This window comes from Enoplosus armatus, chromosome 4 (genome assembly GCF_043641665.1).
Source record: "Enoplosus armatus isolate fEnoArm2 chromosome 4, fEnoArm2.hap1, whole genome shotgun sequence".
In the NCBI taxonomy this organism is placed as follows: Eukaryota; Metazoa; Chordata; class Actinopteri; order Centrarchiformes; family Enoplosidae; genus Enoplosus; species Enoplosus armatus.
This window is the reverse complement of record NC_092183.1, coordinates 7,429,821-7,451,834: the sequence shown is the minus strand read 5'-3', so window position 1 is coordinate 7,451,834 and position 22,014 is coordinate 7,429,821. Positions and strand designations below refer to the sequence as shown.

At 40.4% G+C, this 22,014-nt stretch overlaps 1 protein-coding gene across 14 annotated transcripts in view; it reads left to right on the top strand.

Moving 5' to 3' along the window:
* Positions 1-21,074, top strand: part of LOC139284572 (transducin-like enhancer protein 4) — a 32,656-nt gene extending 11,582 nt beyond the window's left edge. For 2 of the 14 annotated variants that reach the window (XM_070904890.1, XM_070904901.1), the window contains 16 exons: positions 90-152; positions 3,261-3,335; positions 4,117-4,318; positions 7,543-7,559; positions 13,639-13,761; positions 14,593-14,646; positions 14,747-14,899; positions 15,323-15,455; positions 15,780-15,967; positions 16,413-16,489; positions 16,612-16,861; positions 17,014-17,261; positions 18,039-18,186; positions 19,341-19,491; positions 20,481-20,557; positions 20,967-21,074. In XM_070904890.1, the coding sequence (XP_070760991.1) occupies positions 90-152; positions 3,261-3,335; positions 4,117-4,318; positions 7,543-7,559; positions 13,639-13,761; positions 14,593-14,646; positions 14,747-14,899; positions 15,323-15,455; positions 15,780-15,967; positions 16,413-16,489; positions 16,612-16,861; positions 17,014-17,261; positions 18,039-18,186; positions 19,341-19,491; positions 20,481-20,557; positions 20,967-21,074 (2,067 nt within the window). Of the gene's footprint in view, positions 1-89; positions 153-3,260; positions 3,336-4,113; positions 4,324-7,542; positions 7,560-10,085; positions 10,093-13,638; positions 13,762-14,592; positions 14,647-14,746; positions 14,900-15,322; positions 15,477-15,779; positions 15,968-16,412; positions 16,490-16,611; positions 16,862-17,013; positions 17,262-18,038; positions 18,187-19,340; positions 19,492-20,480; positions 20,558-20,966 lie in introns of all 14 variants that reach the window. The other 12 variants (XM_070904891.1, XM_070904888.1, XM_070904895.1 and 9 more) reach the window with 12 other exon arrangements.
* The last annotated feature ends 940 nt before the right edge of the window (positions 21,075-22,014 follow it).

The following is a 22,014-nucleotide window of genomic DNA, read 5'->3' as shown; positions in this document are numbered from 1 at the left end:
ATGTCAGCTTTTGTAGGTTGTGTGAAGAGGATGACACCTTCTCGTCTGTTGATGAGTGTGTTTTCTGCGCCCACCTCTCTGTCTTGCAGGCGGAGATCGTCAAACGGCTGAACGCAATCTGCGCCCAAGTCATCCCCTTCCTCTCTCAAGAGGTAAGACTTGAAAAAATGCCTGTCACTGTGAGTTAAGAAGGAGGTGGGTGAGAGAGACAGAGGGAGGGAGAAAGAGAGGGAGGAAGGAAGACAGACAGAAGGAATAGAAGGGGGAGAAGTGTGTGGTGGATTGTGAGGCAAAACACACACACACACACACACACAGATTATCCTGGGCTAATCCTCCCTGCTCGGGATAGGCAGATATGCTCCGAACTTATTAAATGTCTCCCACTAACATATGCAGGAGCCAGCGGCTGAGTGTGTGTGTGTGTGTGTGTGTGTGAAAATGCTTTTGTTAGATGAGTTTATTTTGCATATGTGTTTGTATATTTGTCCACCTGCATACACATAAAATACTCAGTAATTGTGTGCACATACAGTAGTGGGTGTGAGAAGTGTGTTTTATACAGTATGTTGATTATGGAGTCTTTAGGCGTATGTGTGTGTGTGTGTGTGTGTGTGTGTGTGTGTGTGTGTGTGTGTGTGTGTGTGTCTGTGTGTGTGCGTGTTTAGCTGATAAATCCTTACTCTGGAGGAGGTGAAAGTGTGTGCACGTGTGTGTGTATGTGTGTGTTGAGGGGTGGGAACAGCAGGAAGGAGTGAGTGTGGACTCCAAAGCTCTCCTCCAGATTAGCCATGGATTAGGAGGGTTTAGGGTGGATTAGGAATAATGGCATTAGACTATGGTGCTGCTACAGAGCCCTGAGGCCCGCAGAGAGGGGAGGCAGGGAGAGAAAACAGCTTTCACTGCTTTGTTTTGATGCACAGCCTCGTTTACTGGGTGTGCACATGAAAAGTAACACAATCATATTATTATTGTGCAGCAAATCACGTCGACTGTGTTTTGCATGTGTTGTGAGAGGTCTTTTGTTTTTATTTTTATTTTTGTCATTTTCTGATATTGTTCCTTCTCACGGTTTGGAAATTTCAGTTGCATTGTTGTTACTAAAAGGATGATGTATCAGTCAAGCTACTGTACCAACATCAGAAGTTTGTCTGATACATATAATTGTTCATATATAGAGACGGTATCAAAAACTGTCGTATTACGTTATGTTTGAACAGATATTTCTTGACTTAAATGCTATGTTATTATGCTAAATGCATAATAATTCTTCTAATATATATGATATATATTAAGAAAAAAAGATGTTTGTAGTGCATGTACTCATCAAGTAATGGAAGTGAATGAGGTAGTGTTTCGGTATCTGTGGTGGAGTATTTTTGAAGAAACCCAGCCTTAAATCCTGCATAATTTAGCGAGATTGACATAATAATTTTAGTAATTTTGTCTGTTTAAATGTGACAATTACTTGCCAATTATTGAATCGGTCAAATTAAAATCTTATTTTATATACATTACATACAAATTCTCGTAATGATTGCTGGGAGGGCTTGAAATGTACAGTCTTGTTTTCCCTTACACCAGAGTGTGACAGTCAATACTTAACATGGAAGCTTTAAGTGATTCAGTTCACCAGTTTTCTGCATTTAAGTTGAAGTAATTTGTGCTCATTTCCCTCAGCTATTGAAGGCACTTAGAAACAGTGTTTTAATAAACCTGGGCAGCTAACAAAGCAGTGTTTTAGATGTTTGTGTCTGCATCAAGTATCATCTTATGTTAAGGTAACAGGTAAACTCTAATGGCACTGTGATGGAATAAAAAGCATCTGATTTGGCTGAAATGACAAAGTAAATAGTTGGTTATTGAATTTCTGGTGTCCACCCCAGGTTTATAATTATTAGATTTATTGACATAAAAGCTATTTGCCGACATTCATGTGTGTGAGTCACGTTCAGGCAGGTCGGTCTGCAGAGGTGTAGCTGAACTCGATGGTCAGGTTCATTTCCACACCGGATAAGCTCTTTCATCTCTGCCCTACTTTGATGCTTTGCGCTCCTGGATGAATCTTGCTGCGCTCTCTCTCGCTCTCTCTCTCTCACCGTCTGGATCTGTCTTTCTTTCACTCTGTACCCTTTGGATGACTTTGCCCTGTTAGCTGTCTGTCTCTCTGGGTATCGGTCTCTTTCTCACTACAGATATGTCCGTTTCTCTATGTTGAAGTTTTTGCAGCTACACCATTTTGAGGGGTGCGAGCAGAAAACAGATGTAATTTATGGTAATAGCTGTTGTGTCATGAACATGTTAATGCAAACCAATGGATGAAAAATGTTTCACTATCCCACATATTTACATGCACACAATGATTTACTCTATACGCTCGCAGGATATCGTACACTGGGCTTCTCCATAAGATATTGTAGGTGTTTATATCAGGATGTTTGACCTCTTGTGCTACGGTCTTGGACCCATTAGCAAACATGGATCTTAAACTGTCCCCTTGGACCTCCACCTGTTTGATTTTCAAATTCTGCTCCCCAAAGAAGGAATTAGCTGGCCTGTGCAAGTTACACTTGACCAACTAGCACACCCTAATTAGCAGCTAATTTTTTCTATCCGGTGAGTTTTAGTGAACACACTGGTGAGTATCATATTTGTGAGGAGGGGCACTGCAAACAGCAATGATGACTCAGAGGTGTCTCAAGTTCTGGTCTGATGGCATTTAAACTGGATCTAGTCATAGCCTTGGATTTTAATAAGATGGTGGATGCTTTTGTCCAAAACAAGTGAGGGAAAAAAACATCTTGTTCAAGGTACAGTAAGATACTGTAGCTCCCTCTGTTACTGCACGTTTATGGCTGGTTTAATGAAACGTACAACAGTTTGTCAGGTTTTATGATCAGTGCGCTGCTGATTGATAAGTTTGTGTCAGGCTGTGTAAAGTGTGCAGTAAAAACCATCACTTTGTTGTAATTTTTCAGCAAAAAAAATCCTGAACAGATGTGAGATAGTAGCTGATTCACATGTGTCTTTTTTGATACACTCTTATTACTATCTTCATTTGCACCAGAGAATTATGTAGGAGGAAGACATTTGTAATACTGTTGTTGTAGTTCCTTCTGTTTGTCCATAGAGGTCATGATCGTCATAATCCCTCTTCAAAATCCAGACGTCTGAATCTAACAGACACATTAACATTTCTCTCTGTCTCAGTTGCTGTTTCGATATCTCACTTTCTCTGATTGCCTCTGTCTCTCTCCCAGCATCAGCAGCAGGTGGTGCAGGCGGTGGAGAGGGCCAAGCAGGTCACCATGGCTGAACTCAACGCCATCATAGGAGTGGGTGTATTGCACACGCACGCACACACACACACACACACACACACACATACATGCACACACACACGGTAATAGATGATGGTGTAAGACAGATCTAACAGAGAGAAATGTTACAGAGTGATACAGAGAGGGTGATAGAAAAAGATGATGGTGGAGCTAAACAAGAACTGCTAATGCTGGATGAGAAAGACGTGAATGGACAACAAGAAAGATGAGTGAGGTTTTCTGACCTTATTCATTCACCAAATTTCAATAAATTGGAGTCTTTGTCAGGAAACGGAGCCAACTATTGAGATTTACAATGTGAAAAATGGGCTTTTTAATGTTTGTTTATCACAGAGTCTCTCTTTTTTTAATTCAATATTTACAAAAAGCACCTGTTGATTACTGGGGGTGGGTTTAGGGCAGTGGATTTACATGGCAGGTATTATTGGCCACTTTTATCTCATCACAGATTGCCAGATGTTAGAGTATCGTTTTTTTTAGTTTTTTTTTTAAACTCCTGCACACTTGCTTAATGCTGGTATATATTTTTTTTATTGAACTTTACAATATTGATATCACATCTAATATCCAGTACTGATCAGGCTCTTGATGTTTCAGGTACCATGTGGTGCTCCTAATGTTCCTTACTTTGCTCTTATTGTGTCTCTCCCTCTAATCTGTTCTCCTTCTTGTCTGTTTCTCCATCCCAGCCTCTTGTTTCTCTTCTACCATGTAGAGTGCTTCAAGTCTAAATGTAGCATTACAGTAATTATTATTTCTGTGTGTGGTTCAGCAGCAGCAGCTCCAGGCTCAGCACCTCTCCCACGGCCACGCCATCCCCATCCCGCTCACGCCACACCCAGCGGGCCTCCAGCCCCCCCTGCCTCCCGGGGCCGGTACAGCCAGCCTGCTGGCTCTGTCCTCCGCCCTGAGCCACCAGCTGCCGCTCAAAGACGAGAGGAAACACCACGACAACAACAACAGCGAACACCCGAGAGGTAAGGCCTGTTCTGCATGTGTGTGTGTGCAGGTGTTGGCGTCTGCATGTCTGCTTTAAGACTTAGCATGCATTAATGTTTGTTTATGTTTGGTTACTTCTTCCTCCTTTTTTATTCAATACAAACGTTGATTTTAAGTCTACTTTACAGTCACATCTAGGAATGATGCAAACAAATGAGAGGAGAATATATAAATCTTTACCAAATTGTTGCATCACGCTTCATTTTATCTTATCATTTTCATTCTTGAACTTTCTATCATGTCACATTCTTGCATCATATTAAAAAAGAGCTTTATTAGAATTTGCTGTAAATCTTTACATTTTCTGTCTCACATCCACTGACAGATTATTTATCTAGATAAAGGGGATAGATCTGGATAAAATATAATTTTGCAGACAAACCAGTATAACTTGTCAATATTTCATACAAATTGCACCAATGTGTGTAAAAAACAGAAATACTGAAGCTTTTATCTGTTGTTCAGTTAATGATCACAAACTAATTTTGCATGTCTGGAATATTTAGTCAGAGTTATGAATTATACCACCACTTGCTCTGGCTGATGCTTAATTGTTAGCACTCTGAATGAACAGCAGTTAAAGCAATTAAAAAATGATTTGTCATTATGCCATTTTAATTGGCCTAATAAGGAGCAATACACAACCATCATGATGCCTCTTTTCTCTTGTACACGCAGAACGCCTCCAATTCTGACTTTGAGCTCAAGCATTTAATTACAGTACACAGAGACTGGGGGTGTGTGTGTGTGTGTGCGTGATAGAAACAGTGTGTGCCAGTTCTTAATTACTCTGTTGCAGCATGACTGTGAGGGTTTTTACAGTGCAGTAGAGCAGTTAACCTTGCCCTGTATCTGCAGTAAAGCTAACAGCTGCTAACTCAGGTAATACTTACCCCCATTAGGAGCACAATCAATAACAATCCAATTCCATCTCTGAGTTCCTGTGAATGGGTGTGTACTGCATGTAGGGAATAAGAGGTTTGTCTTTCTAGTCTTTTTAAATGCCTTTCCTTGTTCTAATGCTTGTAGTTGCCATATGCAGTCTCATTTTGACCCCCTTAATTTACAAATCCAGCAACCTTTTGGACGTGTGTGTGCGTAGTATGTACATTTAGGCTAAATGTACATACTACAGCTTGTAGTGTTTAGCTTGTCTAATATAAACAGACCCTTCATTGGAAAAGGGCAGTTTCTTTATCTTCTAAGAAAGGAGTACTGTAGCAAATGTGGCGTAATGTCATCTTGTGACCTCTTGCAGGCTTTGATAACCATCTTCAAACTTTCTAAATACTTATCGCAGCTGCTGCAGTACTTCTTTCTTTATGCAAACAAGGTGTTCATGCTGTGAATGACTTAACTGATGGGTCTCTCCATTCTGACAGAGTGGCCAGTACAATCATGCATTTGTGCTTTGTTTCCCATCATAACATTTCACCTTACGTGCTAGCTGCTAAAATAAACAGGAAAACACTCCGTTAATTCATTTTTAGTCTTAGCTGGCATTAATGTTACCTCTTCGGGTAATATCATCAACAAGCAGGAGATCCAATAACAATGGCAATGCCATATTCCTCTCTCACTCTCTTTCTCTGTATGTGTGTTTATGTGTGTGTGTGTGTGTGTGAGTTTTACATTACCTCTCTGTTTTGTGTGTGTGTGTATCTTTACACATGTACACTTGTGCTTGTTGCTCAAACATTAAATGCCTTCCATTTTAGTATTGTCAAACCTGACTACAGCCCTTGACACCATCGACCATGACATTTTACTCACTAGACTAGAAAATTCAGTTGGCCTATCCGGCCGTGTCATTAACTGGCTCTGTTCCTGTTCCTTACAGGCAGCACAGTTTGTCTCTTGACAACTTTAAAACTGGTTATTTTTTAACATTTGTTGTAAGGTCCCATAAGGCTCAGTTCTAGGCCCATTACTGTTCAATCTATTTATGCTGCCATATAGTTCCATCATACAGAAGCACAGTGTGTCTTACCATTCTATGCTGATGATCCACTATTGTACATTTCACTTTCACATGATAATCTCAGCCCTATAAATGTCCTTGTCGACTGTATCAGTGACATTAGACACTGGATGACCAGGTAGGCACTAGAGGAGATCCACTCCAAACTGATCTCGCTGAACTCTAGGTGTATTCTCAACTTCACAAGCCACATTACAATTATAACTAAGACAGCATTTCACCACCTAAACCTATTTCCAAAGTTAAATCCATCTTGTCTCAGTCAGATGCTGAAAAATGGGTTCATGCATTTATATCCTCTAGGCTAGACTACTGTAAGGCCTTTCTTGACTTCCCAAAAAGACTGTGGGACAGCTCCAAATCATTCAAAATGCTGCAGCCAGAGAACTCACTGGGACGAGAAAAACGGAACATATTACTCCTATACTCAGATCACTTCCCTGACTTTCGATAAAATACAGAATTGATTTCAAATTATTGTACAAATCACTCAATGGTCTAGCTCCTAAATACATCTCTGACCTGCTCACTTACAAGCCCTCCAGAGCTCTCAGATCATGAGACACTGGTCTCCTAACTGTACCCATGATCACAAGTAAATCTGGTGAAGGTGCATTCAGTTATAATGGGCCCACTCTCTGGAACTGACTGCCTGATGATTTAAGATGTACCACAGCTGTGTTATCTTTTAAAAGCAAGCTTAAGAATGACCTGTTTATGTTGATGGGTGGACAGGGGATGAATAATCTGTATAAAATATTTTATATGTATTTAAATATGTATTCATGTTTTATTTTTTATTTTGTTCATACTTGTTGTGTGTGATATGGTGGTTGACAAGGGCAAATGCGCTACAACGGCCCAAAGCATTTCCATCAGGAGAAACGTGCTGCAGCTTCAGAAACGATGCAAATTCAAAAACACTTACTTTAACACAAAACAAATATAACAACAGAAACGTGCTGCAGGAAGCCAAAACAAATACATTAACAGCATTCATTCATTTGCAGCACGTTTCCTTTGTTGTCTTTGTTTTTCATTTCTGAAGCTTTCCCCTAATGGAAAGGTTTTGGGCCGTTGTAGCGCATTTGCCCTTGTTAGCCACCATAGTGTGAAGCACATTGAGCTTACATTGTATGAAATATGCTCTGTACGTACATTTGACTTGACTTGAATTAATAAGTCATTTCTTCTCTCTTCTCTTGCCCTCCGCCTCCTCAGACAGAGACTCGGTCAAAGTAAGTCCTTCCGTACGTCCTCTCTATTAAAGACTGATGCATTTTTTGCATAGTCTTTGTTGCATTTCTTCTCACTGAATTTAGCTTGATAAAGTTTTTTTTTAAATAATATAAAACTTTCTTTATCAGGTGGCACACCCAGCAATACAGATGAAAGGAAAAAAAAAATTTGAATAACTGATTTTTCAGACCAGAAATTTCCACTTCATCAACATTCCCCACCAGATTTCTTTATTCATTTTCATTCCTAACACACCTGCTGGTGGCTGAAGACTAATATTTGATATCATATGCAAAGAACATGAAGTGAATGAAGTGAGACTGAAAGATGATACCTGCCTCCCCAGTTCAAAACTGGGTCAACAATGAAGGGAAAAATGAACACAAAATGACCTTAAGAGTCCAAACATGCTAGATTAATATGTTATGGTAATAATTTCTTGACATATACTCATAGTGTCAATGACTGTAATGAAATTCTGATGTTGTTTCCAGTCATTCTTCTACGTCTTTCTACTGCATCTTCAGGTAAAACATACAACTAGAGAGCAGTATTGTATGGAAAACAGTTACTATCTTTAAAGGAGTTTTAGATGTTAAATATTATTTATACATGATATACTTATATAAAACATATTTGGTATTCACTGCTTCATATTTTAACACAAATTATCAAAAATGTTGATAAATATTTTCAAAAATAAAATGTATCTCATCCTTATTAACAGTATTTAGTAATCAGAAGATAAATGTCCTCCGATCCACTCTTCATGTATCTCTACATTCACTGTAAAACAATTATGTGTGTTTTATGTTCTAAGACATTCTTATTTGTGGAAATGGAGACAAAGAGGAAGAAAGAAAAAGTGGTTGAAAAAGAAACCCCAAGCTAAGCAAAGAAAAAAAAAAAAGCACATGTCTGACTGGTGAAGGAAGGAGGGAGCAAAAAGAGGCATCAGAGCAACATTACATCCAGCACTTGTAGTAATTAGTCCCTTAAGCGGAGCTTTTTTCCCAAGGCAAACATTTGGTTTGTTGAATACTCAATGAGCAGATTAGCATTTCTTTATTCCGGCAGCCTGAGCTCACACACACACACACAGTTAAACACACACACACACACACATGCATGAGTTTAGCGGGTTGTGTGTGTTCTCTGGTGTTTTGCAGTAGGTGGAGACAGGAGGAATGTTTAATATGTTATCTCCTGCCCCCCATGTAGTATATCCTCCTCCACACACATACACACACAGAGTGGAGGCACCATGATGGGAGCGATTAGCAGTGCGCTTGTGTGTGTGTGTGTGTGTGTGTGTGTGTGTGTGTGTGTGTGTGTGTGTGTGTGTCTCTGTGTGTGTGTGTGTGTGTGTGTGTGTGTGTGTGTGTTGCGTGTGCATGTGATGTGTGTGTGAGGTTGTCAGAAATCACTGGTAAAGATAGAGGGACCAGAATGATGAATGCCTTTCATTAGTGCCCTGTGAGAACACACACACACACAGACACAGACACAGACACAGACACACACACACACACACACACACACACACACACACACGGCCTACAGTCACTTCATGAAACCAATAAGCCCCTTGTCAGTGGTCTACAGTTGCCTTGGCAACAGTTCACAGGGTACAGTGTGTGTGAATTGCTTGAACATCTGTGCCTTAATGTCCTTGGTGTTAGCACCTCACACACTGATAAAGGTATGTGGGTGTAGACCTACATGTGTGCCTGCATGCTTTTTGTTGCCAATACAGACAGTCAATTATGTAGTCGTGGTGTGTTCAAGGACTACACCTCCTCAAGCCTAGCAGCGCACTTATAATATGAAGCTAATTGTCGGTTCTGTTGTTGATGCCATTGACTTCTGCTTTTTTGTGTGTTTGTAATGTTCCCTTTTCAGTCCACTATGTGATGAAAGGAGATACATGGTTTGGAGTGGTTGCAATTCAATGATGAACGATAAACGCTTCACACTTCAGTCTCTATATCCTTGATTATGTTCTGTATGTTTAGAAAAAAGGTGGAAAATGAATTCCTAATGAGGCAGCTTTCAGGTTTAGACTGACCTTTGAAATTAATCACCTGTTGAAAGTAACTGCAGCTTGTTGTTAGCGTGATCGCTGCGGTGGCCATCAGACTTCTTTTATGTACGTTTTCACTAGTAAACTAGTTTACAGCTGTTGTTAATGTTGAGTTGCTCTTTTTAAAAAGTCTGAATACAGTGCACAGTCTGGCCTTCCATGCTTTGATGGCTGCAGAATAAGAAACAAATTGAGTCCAACAGAAGGATCAGAGGTGATAGATTAGAACAACTGACTTGAACCCAGAGTAAAAAAAAGTTTTATGGTGTGAACAAAGCCATCGTTTTTGTGGGTTAGAGAGCGAAAGAAACTAGGAAACAAAGGGAATAAAATACAGGGTACACATCTCTTTCTCACTCACGCCGGCAAGAAGAAAACTGGAGATGTGTAGGTGAAGGGAAAGAAAAAGAAAACCGGGAAGATGGAAGAGAAGAAGTAAGAGCAACAAAGTAAAGATTAAATATACAGTAACAGCATTGTTAGTACTGCGTCCATTTAACATATTGTATAAATGGCTGAATTTGCTGTGAATGCATATAAATTATCGTGCTTTCAAGAACCCACGACACCACAAGGTCCATTCTGAAGGTGTTGTGGAGCTTTTCAATCATATCTTCGTCCTGCCTTGTGGAAATGGAAATGTATCTTCACATTTCTATTTCTTTCTGAGAACTTTAAGCACTTATCATCCATGTTGGCATAAAAGATCCTGACCTTGGAAACAGCAGTGGAAAAAACTGGAGCTTTCGGTCATATCGCATGATATTATATCCCATACTGTATCACATGTCACAGTGTTATCTTTGAGCTGTGATACATCATTATGGCACTTTGAGTCATTCAACAATTCAATAAAAAGTTTTTAAGGCATTTTGGGGGCTGTGGTAGCCGAAAGGTTAGAAAAGTGAGCTTGTGACCGGAGAGTTACGAGTTCAATCCTTGGACTGCCTAAAACTCAAACTCTCCCAGAACCACAACTGAGGTCCCCTTGAGCTAAGTCTTCAACCCCCAACTGCTCCTGTGAAGCTGCTCAAAGCCCATCAGACCAGGCAGCTTCCAGATGTGAACCATGTGATCGTGAGCAGGGAGGTCCGGAAAAAGGAGAGCATTACTATCAGTGATCAGGAAAGATTATGGCCGACCCCTCTCACTCTGGACAGAAACTTTTTGAGGCTGCGGTCCATCAAGACCAAACAGAACAGTTTCTTCCCGGCCCGGGACCCCCACTGACACCGACTCTTATCCCGCCCCATAAGCACTGCACGTTATATTAAGTCTCCAAATGCTTCTCATTGCGTTAAAATTTCATCAAACATCATCTTTGTTTCAAACACTGTACATGATTCTTGACTTTTGCAGTACTTGTTTTATTTTTTCGTTTTCTCTTTATATTTTTATTGTTATGCACCGAAATACCAAGGCAAATTCCTTTTATGTGAAAACCTACATGGCAATAAACCTCATTCTGATTCTGATAATTACACACAACTTCACAGTAAAAGTACAGAATGTTATCGTGATGATGAAAATATCTGTAATGTCTACAGGTTTAGAATCAGCCAGAGTGTATGCCCCTCTAATTTCTTTTTAATCTGTAATGCAACCCAAACATCCACCTTGAGGATCCACCTTTTATTTTGAAAATGCAATGGCCTTAAATATAATCACTCAAGGTAAAGTCACACTTCACAAAGTCTACATCCTTGATTATGGTCTTCACTTATATAGCGCTTTGGGAACCATTAAGGTTGATTATGTTCTGTATGTTTAGAAAAAAGGTGGAAAATGAATTCATAATGACGAATGCACCGAACATCCACCTTGAGGATTGCTGGCCTTGACTTCACGGTACTTAACAATATTAAAATACAAGAGAAGCTTGGTCATTCTGGGCCTCTCATTACTAGAGAGACAGAAAAGAGCCGAACTGTTTGCAAACCTAAAATTGAGCCAAACAGTGGAGATTAGAGGTATCATTATCAGGACTTGCAGAATCAATTTGAAATGGGAGGCAAATATAATTATGATGTGCTGGTAAATGAATGCTTTCACCCAGCCACACCACGCGGCTCTTCACACTCACAATGCTTGTACTGCCGGCGGAGCCTTCATTTGTCTCTGCAGCAAAATTAATTTGCCTTGATGTTTTTGAAAGAGCTAATTTGCAGGCTAATTAATCTAATCAGTCTGGAAAGAGAGAGAGAGAGAGAGTGGGAGAGAGAGAGGTGCTCAAACTGCTCTGTCTTACTCAAGAGGAGACACACACCTGTACACACAGACATCTCAGCATTGTTTGCGCATACGGAGTACTAAAATGTAAACAGGTACAAGTGCTGCCTGACCACGCACACACACACACACACACACACACACACACCGGACGTCACTCCTCCCCCACAGAATCTTTGTCATCAACACTTGCAGCACGGCAAAGGGCAGTGGAAAGGTTACAAGCGTGAGTTAGTGGAAAGGTCGAGTTAAAGGTCCTGCTTTATTTTTCTTCTCTGTCCGTCGTCTGCTGGGTAAGGAGCGCCTCCCAATGAGAGAGAGAGAGAGAGCGAGAGAGAGATCAGCAGGGACAGGCGAAGCAAGAGGGGAAATCTTTAGTTGACCTTATTTTGATCTTTGCGTCTCAAAGAGGATTAATCCTTCAGTAATGGTATTTAAAGGATGCCATATTTGATTAAGGAAAGAGAGACATCAATGGACCAACTCCCCCCTCCCCCAATTTCAGAATAATGCTGCTTGGGTTCGAGCCATGATGGAGTAGTCAAACTGTCAAGGATGCAGCACTGCTTTGGCATTGTATGCTACAGTGAAAATGAAATGGTTTTGACAGGCAGAGGAGTTTTTAAAGTGATGTGTAAATCCAGCCGCGGAGTGGATCGCAGTCATTTTGTGTTTGCACTTTTTTGCATTGCCGTCTGGCTGCTCGCTTATTTACAGATTTGTCCTAATTTAGCTCAAAGTAGGAGTTTTGACGCATTTGAAAGATTTGTAGCACTTAAGTTGTAGTTTACTTGGAGCTTTTCACCCTGTCCTGGGTATAAGATGGCAGTAATTTTCCTCAACCTATCAGGGTCTATAGAAAGTCCCGTCTCCCTTAGCTCAGCCTCCACTGTTCTTCGCCAGGTTGTCTTGGTTCGGCTTTTCTCAGACTGCATTCAGTCATCTAAGACCCACTTTAGGGATCCACATGTAGCGTGTCCAAGACATCTCAAACCTTATTTAAACCATATTTCTGTAGAGTTCCTCATTGGATATTTTAAATATAGAAATAGATAATTCATGCGCCCAATTTCCTTTGATTGACAGTTTTTAATACAGTTTATTCTTTTGGTTATAAAGGGTTGGTTCACCCAAAATACAAAAAAACACATTTTCTCTCTTACCTCTTCTGATATGTAGTCATGCAGATGGGTTTGAATAGCCTGGGAACCAGACGAGTCTGCAAGCTCATGTTTTACTTGCTCTGGCAGATGCGTCTGGTCCCCCTCCCATTCTGACAGGTTTCAAGTTGACTAGATCAACAAGTCCATTAAAAACGGTTTTGGCCTTTCCTGTTCCTGAGTGACTAATAACACCTTGTATTTTCAAATGAAGGCAAAAACAGCAACACTCATTCACAGGGGTAGGGCGTTCTCCAGAGGTATTTTGGTCTGCGCCCATTGATAACGGCCCTTGGAAATCTAAAATGAACTGAGAGGTTCCAGACCAATTCGCATGGCGATATCAGGCTAGGTTTTTGTTTTATTTGCCCAGGTTTTATGAGATGTCTGCCTTCCCCCAATACAAAGGAAGTGAATGGATTTTTGTTTATGCATTATGTTAGGAAAACCTTTTAAAGAACAACTTAAGATAAGTCCTAAGTCATAAAGATAGAAAGATGGTTACAATATATTTAACTGCACTCTTTAATTTCACAAATCCCATATATTCATGTTGTGTGAATGTATGGTAATTTTTTTGAAGTATATGGTTCTTGTTTCTTCCAGAGCTCATCTGTGTCTCCCTCGGCCAGTTTTCGGACGGGAGAGAAGCACAGGAGTTCAAGCGATTACTCGTCCGACAGCAAGAAACAGAAGACAGACGATAAGGAGTTGGCCTCTACACGCTATGTGAGTGAACATAGCTTTTTACCTTTTCGGACTTGATAAGTACATTTTTTATTGAAAGTTGTTGTTTCTGAAGGGAAGACAATGTAAAGTTGTTTGACTGTTTTGTGGTCATATGACTTTTGTACTATCATAACTACATTAGCTACACTTTTGGTCAAAATTGAGTCTGGGCTCAAATATTCACCATTTTAGAGAGAAAAGAGGAGTGCCAACTTGCTAATATAAAATCTGCAGTCTGACAGACAGTATGGGAAGTTATCACACATTCAAACTCCCAGTTGGCAATAGAAACACAGTGAGTGAGAGACCTGACATGGCAAAGGTCGTAGCTCGGATTTGAACTCAGTATGTTGTAGTTTATGGCTTGTACCTCGGCCAAATGAGCCATCTGGATGCTACACAATGGAACCACTTTGGCCACTTTATCTGATAATAAAAACATGCAAAAATACAAAAGGAATACTTCCAGAGGAATGATTAAAATAGTCTTTATGGTCTTCTCTCAGAGCATTAATTAAATCATTGATTTTATGATTACCCTTTTTATGACAGTATGTGTAATTTCTATTTTAATTACTATTAAATAAATGGGATATTGAGTGATAAAAGCACTGATTATCTGTATTTTTACTAATGGAGAATTTAGGTTGATGCCTTTTTTTCCTATAACACCTCAGAAAGTGAACATACAGCAGAAGTTTTCAACCCCTGAAGCCCATCCATTTTGTCGAAAATAAAACAAAATGCTGTGCACATGAAATGCACATGCACTCTTTATACATATACTAGTGTATGCTATAATAGTTTGTGTCTTCTATGTGTCCAACCCAGGAAAGTGATGGAGAGAAGAGCGATGACAACTTGGTCGTGGATGTCTCGAATGAGGTACAACACAGTTTAGCAGCATGGTGTCTTTTGTGTTACCTGATCCGAAGAAATAAATCCATTTTACACTCTGGTCGTTGTCTGTGCTCAACCACCAAAGGATCCAGTGTCTCCTAGAGGAAGTCCTGCCCACTCACCTCGGGAGAACGGATTGGACAAGCGACGCCTGTTGAAGAAGGATGCTCCACTGAGTCCTTCCTCCATCGCCTCCTCCAGCAGCACACCTTCATCCAAATCCAAAGAGATTAATTTGGTGAGTCATTTGGGTAATTATAGCCCTCTGATCTTCTTTTCATTACTCTGGGTAGTTTTCTATTTTTAGGCATTCATAAAAATTGTATCATTGTAAGTAAGGTATAGAACATAATGAAGGTTTGGTCAGAAGATGATAAACCAGAAGCAAAATGTAAATAAAGGGCAAAATCCAGGTGGAAAGACCTGGATTATATCAGGTGCAGGAAGCATGTAACAACACATTTTTATAGAATATAAATTTTTATGAGTCATAACCTCAGTCAAAGCATGAATGGTGCCTGTATAATTTAAATGTTTCCACTCTGCTATTACATTTGGAAATGGTTGTGTGTGTCTTTTAGCTCTAAAACATCTGAAGTCAATGTTGAACTAGTGTTTGAACCCTCTCTGATTCAGGTTATTTTGCTTTTTTGTGTTATAGAATGAGAAGTCCACGACGCCTGTGTCCAAGTCCAGCACCCCCACATCCCGCTCTGATGCCCCGACACCCAGCAGCACCTCCACCCCGATCCTGAGGACTGCACCCAGTAAACCGCCAGGAGTCGAGACGCTGGGTGAGAACATAAACCTTCTCTGTATGCATCAGGATATAAATCAGTAAGAAGCTTGACTGAAGTAAACCATGTCATCATAATCCAGTGTAGGCAGAAATACACCTCTGACTTACAGCTAGTATTGAACATCATAATGTTTGACATTTGATTACTGTTCAGCCAAATACCAGACACAGTTGCTACGTAAGATCAGTCTCTACGCTACCAGGGGTGTGTGAGGATTTGAGATTCAAATTTAAGCCAAAAACGTGTCCTCTCAAAAACACAGATAAAATGGGCGCTCTAAATGTCAAAACTTGTATCAGACAGTGCTTTGTGTTGTAGCTCCTGGTCTCCGTACGCCGTTGGCCGTGCCCTGCTCGTACCCCAGTCCATTTGGAATGGTTCCCCACCCGGGTATAAATGGAGAGCTGAGTGGAGCAGGAGCAGCCTACACCGGCCTGCATAACATTTCTCCACAGATGAGCGCAGTGGCTGCGGCTGCAGTGGCAGCTTATGGACGCACACAAGTGGTACCCAAACACACACATTGTACATGTATACATACCAACGTACTCATAGTCAGTGTACAAAATGAACTTAAAGTTTCACCTGCCAAGGACTGGTAAACAAACAAACTGCCATTGACGACTTAAACAGGGAAAAATAGAAAGAAATCATACAGTTTGTAATGTTTAAGATTTCTACTCATTTGCCTACTGCCTCCCATTGAAACAGTGGCATTTAAATGCTCTTGAAACAACATTTATAGGTTAGATATCTAAAAAAATTTACTTTTGTGTTTCAAAATGTCTTGTTTTAAAAGATTCATTCAAACTCAGACATGCTGCCTGCAACCAGATTGGCTTTTGCACAACTTTTCTAGTAACCGAGACATAGATACAGCGACAGCTCTAGTTTTTGTTTAATTTGTTTGTGGCTCAATTGTTTCTAAACTCTCTTTCTCTTATTCTCTAGGTGGGGTTTGATCCTCACCACCACATACGAGTCCCTGGCCTTCCTCCCAACCTGTCAGGCATTCCTGGTGGAAAACCGTATGTTTCCTCTCAATTACGAGAACCACATTTAACAAATCAGCATTTATTTCCTCTTCTTTGTCATATTTGCTTTTACCTTTTCCCCACACTTCCACATGGCCCTTTTTTCTTTCCTCTAGAGCCTACTCCTTTCATGTGAGCGCTGATGGACAAATGCAGCCTGTGCCTTTTCCTCCGGATTCACTGATCGGCCCTGGCATTCCGCGCCACGCACGACAGATCAATACTCTGAGCCACGGGGAGGTCGTGTGTGCTGTCACCATCAGTAACCCGACACGTCATGTCTACACTGGCGGCAAGGGCTGCGTCAAGGTGTGGGACATCAGTCACCCGGGCAACAAGACCCCTGTATCCCAGCTGGACTGCCTTGTGAGTGCACTACAATGACCCTCACATACGCTGCAACGTGAAAACATGTTTTTCATTGTTTTACCTGTAGTTACTGCTTACAGCAACTACTTTATGCTTTGAAACTTTTTTAATGACTGTAAAAAAGTACTCCTGTGCGTCTGTCACATCAGAACAGAGATAACTACATCCGGTCCTGTCGACTACTGCCGGATGGGCGGACTCTCATTGTCGGGGGCGAGGCGAGCACTTTGTCAATCTGGGATTTGGCTACACCAACTCCACGAATAAAGGCTGAACTAACTTCATCAGCTCCTGCGTGTTACGCTCTGGCCATCAGCCCCGACTCCAAGGTCTGCTTTTCCTGCTGCTCCGACGGAAACATAGCCGTCTGGGATCTTCACAACCAGACTCTGGTTAGGTATGGAGCTGGGGAGGGGCGTTTGTGAGGGTTTTTATTAGTGCGGGACGATAAACCCAACGATTTACAATTATGTTGTGCCAACTTAAAACCAGTTGTTGGAAGCTCATACAATTAAGCTGAAAATAGCTATCAATAACATCTGACCATGAGTTTAACAAACTTCTCAGTCCACCGTCCAGTCCGGTAGTCCACAGATGATTGGTCTACCGTACTCATGTCATTAACTTTTTAACTCAAAGAAAACAAACCCCTGAAATGGCAGATGATTTTTCAAAAAGCGAGAATCACTTTTGTGTGCTGTTTTTGTTCACTGTATTATGAAATGTATAATGTAATTCTTTATGTGTTACTTAATCTATCTAAACATAATATATGTATATCGTTGATACTGTGAATATTGTTTCGTAATGTTTAGGTAATGAATGGGTCCTTTTTTAGCTTCTGTTTTTGCTCTCCTTACACATTATATTCCAAGTTATGTCCTCTGTGTACTTGTATAACGTAGTGCCTACACTTTTTGGCTGAACTGCCTGAAATCAGTAATATATTGTTAAATTGCAATTATATTGCTGTGTTATTATATATACTTACTGGTATGTGTGTGTCTGCTGAGAAGACAAGTAATAGCTCTCACTGTGTAACCCCAAATCTTGACTTCATCTTGACACATTCATTTAAGAAATTGAGTGATGTCAACCGAACTTCGGCAACAGAGCTTACATACTGAAACTGTAAAGAGGGGGTTTGTCTGACTCTGTGTTCTGTGCTCTGCAGGCAGTTCCAGGGCCACACTGATGGAGCCAGCTGTATAGACATCTCTAATGACGGGACCAAATTGTGGACCGGAGGCCTGGACAACACTGTGCGGTCCTGGGACCTGAGAGAGGGACGGCAGCTGCAGCAGCATGATTTCACCTCCCAGGTACACAAGACACTCACATTCACACACAAACACACCCTTTATATTAGTGCTGCAACTACGCCTACCACTACCACGTTAGAATGTATAATTTGCTATTGATTCCCGAGCTCCAACATATAAACCAGCTTCCTTATGAACTGCTGATGCCACTGTATGTATGCTAAATGTCTGCATGGGTTATAGTTTGCATAGCAGTGGTGTAGAATTTGCTCAGTCCCACCAGCAGTATGTAGGTATAAGTTGCAAAGCGCTTTGATTTTGCTTGGCTGTATTATTATTATTATTTGGTGGTTCAAGTAAAAAGGCACAGATTGTTGAAAATTGTGCGTCTCAGGACAAGTCTCAGCCATTTGCAGTTTGTGTGATTACACTCTCTGACTTTGCTTTATTGCAGTAATTTAAAAGCTCAGTTCAGAACATTTAACCCATGATAAAGGCCAGACTGAGCTCTGGATTTCTGCCCTGTGCTGAAATACCTTTAACACTAATAACACTGGCAGCTAGAATTTAGTTTTTTTCAGGTGAGAAGAAGAGCAGCAATAATAGGCCATTACTGCAATTTTTTCCTGAAAAGACCCATTTCACAATCTCAGTGTGCACAGGGGGAGGTGAGTGTGCATTAAAGAGAGCTCAGAGAGGGCAGGGCAGACATGGCCAATAGAGTGCTTATACTATCCAATAATATCTGTTCTAACCCTCCACCTCCTCCCAAAAAAAAAAAAAAAAAACACAGCTTCAGCAATTTTAACACCAGTGATTTGGCAAAGAAAAAAAAAATATTGCTTTTACCAGGTGTATTTCTTTACTTTTAGATTTGTTATAATTTGTTTTAAAAAATGAGAATTGACCCATTGAATCATTCACCCACCTCATGTCATGATGTAGAATTGCTTGCCTGCTTAATACGATTTTAGAAGCTGAAACAGCCATCTGTTTCGGCAGATTAGCATGTCAAGGACTGAAATGTGTATGATGGTGTAGAAAAGCACGTTGTGGACTTTTGCCAGCATCCATAGATATGTTAATATCAGTGCCCACCCCCACAGACAAACAGAAATAATTTCTAGAGTAGACTAATGTAAGAGATGATTATGTATTATATTTATATAAAGTATAAAAGACATGACCACCATAACTGTTGGGTTGCGTTGCAGATCTTCTCACTGGGATACTGTCCAACGGGCGAGTGGCTGGCAGTGGGGATGGAGAACAATAACGTGGAGGTCCTACATGTCACCAAACCTGACAAGTACCAGCTCCACCTGCATGAAAGCTGTGTGCTCTCACTCAGATTTGCTCACTGTGGTAAGAATCAACAAATCTATTAAGAAATTAAGAAACTGGCTTGTTGATCAAATTCTGTATAAATTGAACAGACTTGCTTTAGCAGTAACTGTGCCGAATGATATTATGCACAAGAGAAAATAACAATACGTAGCAGCAGTTTACAGTGCTACATGGTAGGATATGGGAATGTGACTAAATGTGGCAGGTTTGTGTAGGAGACTGGTAAAATAAACACAAACATAAAACACAATAAACACAATATGATATTACAAGATTTATAATGTAAATGAAGGTGATTTTCAGAGGAAGGCATTATACAGCCAGAAATCAAGCTGGACAAATCTACAAGACATAAAAATCCAAACCAATAATGATAAGACCTCTGGACAAGATCTGCAAACATAGTTCCAGTTAGTGTTAGCATGGAGCACCAGTGTGAATTGTGTGCAGGAACAAAGGGATTATTTTCGATGTTTACATTGTCTCCACTTAATGGGCAATGGATGTTTTAAAGATATCTCTACATTATAAAAATGTTTGATTTGTTTAGTTATAAAAGACAGAAAAAAAGGTTTAGCTATGAAATACAACAATGCTGTCCATACTGTCAGTATTTGAACATTATATGGTGGTAACGTATTTATCCCACTATGTCTAGATCAATTCGCCCTCCAGTGGTTAAAATAAGGAGCTGGTGTTCAGTTCATGGCAGCACTGTTCAAGGATTTTACCTGATTGTTTGGTAACAATGTTTTTGCACCTGAAGATCTCAGTGTGTGACTGAGTTACCTTATCTTCATTGTTTCTTAAATTTGATGTATCCTAGATTGCATCCTAGAGTTTTTCTTAAACAATGAGTCATTATTATTCACTATGATCGGGCTTATAAATACAGTTACCACTGAACCACCATAAATCTGAATCACTTGGGTATTTGCAACATGTTTAAAATTTGGGGCAAATGTTTTTTCTTGATGTGGCCCAATGTGGTTTGCCATCCTCTGCAGGGAAGTGGTTTGTGAGCACAGGAAAAGACAATCTGCTCAACGCATGGAGAACCCCATATGGAGCCAGCATATTCCAGGTAAGTGTACCACAAGAAGATAAACATGAATGACAGGCAGCTGAGAGGCCAAATACAGTATAGTCTAATAGCCAGGAGGTGGTGTGGAGGTGTTGAATACAGTAAAATCAGAAATCTTAAAAAGTAAAGATGTAGCCACACGCTCAGCTCTCGTTCTGGGAAATTATTGTAAATGAAGGACACAAATATTTAAACAAGAAGCCTTCATCAGAGTCTCGAAAAGACAAGACAAAGTTGCAGTGGGATCTAAGTGTGTGGCTGCACTTTACGTTTTACAGATATTGTATACTGGACGGAGAAATAAATCATATCAAGTCTTCTGTTCAACACCTGTCTGTCACACACGGCCTTCATCCCTCTTGGGGAGCGCACTTTTTACATTTTCGCACATCTTTTATTCCCCTTACAGTCAAAGGAGTCGTCCTCAGTGCTGAGCTGCGACATCTCCATAGATGATAAGTACATTGTGACGGGCTCCGGAGATAAGAAAGCGACTGTCTACGAGGTCAACTACTAAGAGGGCGGCGGTCATTAAGCGACAACGCCGACCATCCAGGCACTCTGCGATGTCTCCATCCCCTATGTACAATTTTTGATTTGTATAAAATGGATTTGAATGGAACCAACCAGACTTTCTTGGACTGTGACCTTTTAGCTGGACGAGGATCAAAACGAACAAGCAGAACCAAGCACAGAGATTCCTTTTTTTTTCTTTTTTTTTACTGAGTGGCTTTTTGTTGTTGTGAGTGAGTGAATGTCTATGTGCACTGAATCTGGAGTGGATGCTGTTGCCAGATGACATTCTTTTATACTTTTAGTCCTCTGCAAGGCTTTTTTTCTTAACAACACATTCACGCAGACAAGCGGCTACAACACGAGCGCCATTGTTCACATACTTGCCTTTGTACTGTATCTGTACCTGAAGGCTTAAAAAGAATCAGGACCGGATCATTCCTGGCTGACACCAGAATATCTTCCCTGAGAACTTCCGATTTGGCACAACATAAACATAGTTAACAAAAAATGGCAACACTCGAGAGGTAACTATTAGGTTACTATTAAGTTAATGTCAATATCACGGGAGAAAAAGTGGCAGTGGCGACAAGCTCCAGAAGTTTCTCTTCAAAAATGTATGCCATTGTTGTCGTCATCTGTACAGAGTCTGCTGCCAACCTTATCCCACATCCTGATATACTGCTACTTCACGACTGAGAGCAACACAGGATACGCAGGGGCAGCCGTCATGTACACATGTGGCTGAAAACAAGTATTGATTCAATAACATCCTGTGGATATTTGGATAAAATTAATTGTTTTCTGTATTTGAACAGCTTTTATTCATGTGAGCTCTAAAGGCAGCATTGTCATTTTTTATATTGTGGTTCTGTCTCATTTTTGTCTTCAGGCACTGTATGTTAATACCTCATACCAAATTTGCCTTTTTTTTTTTTTAAATG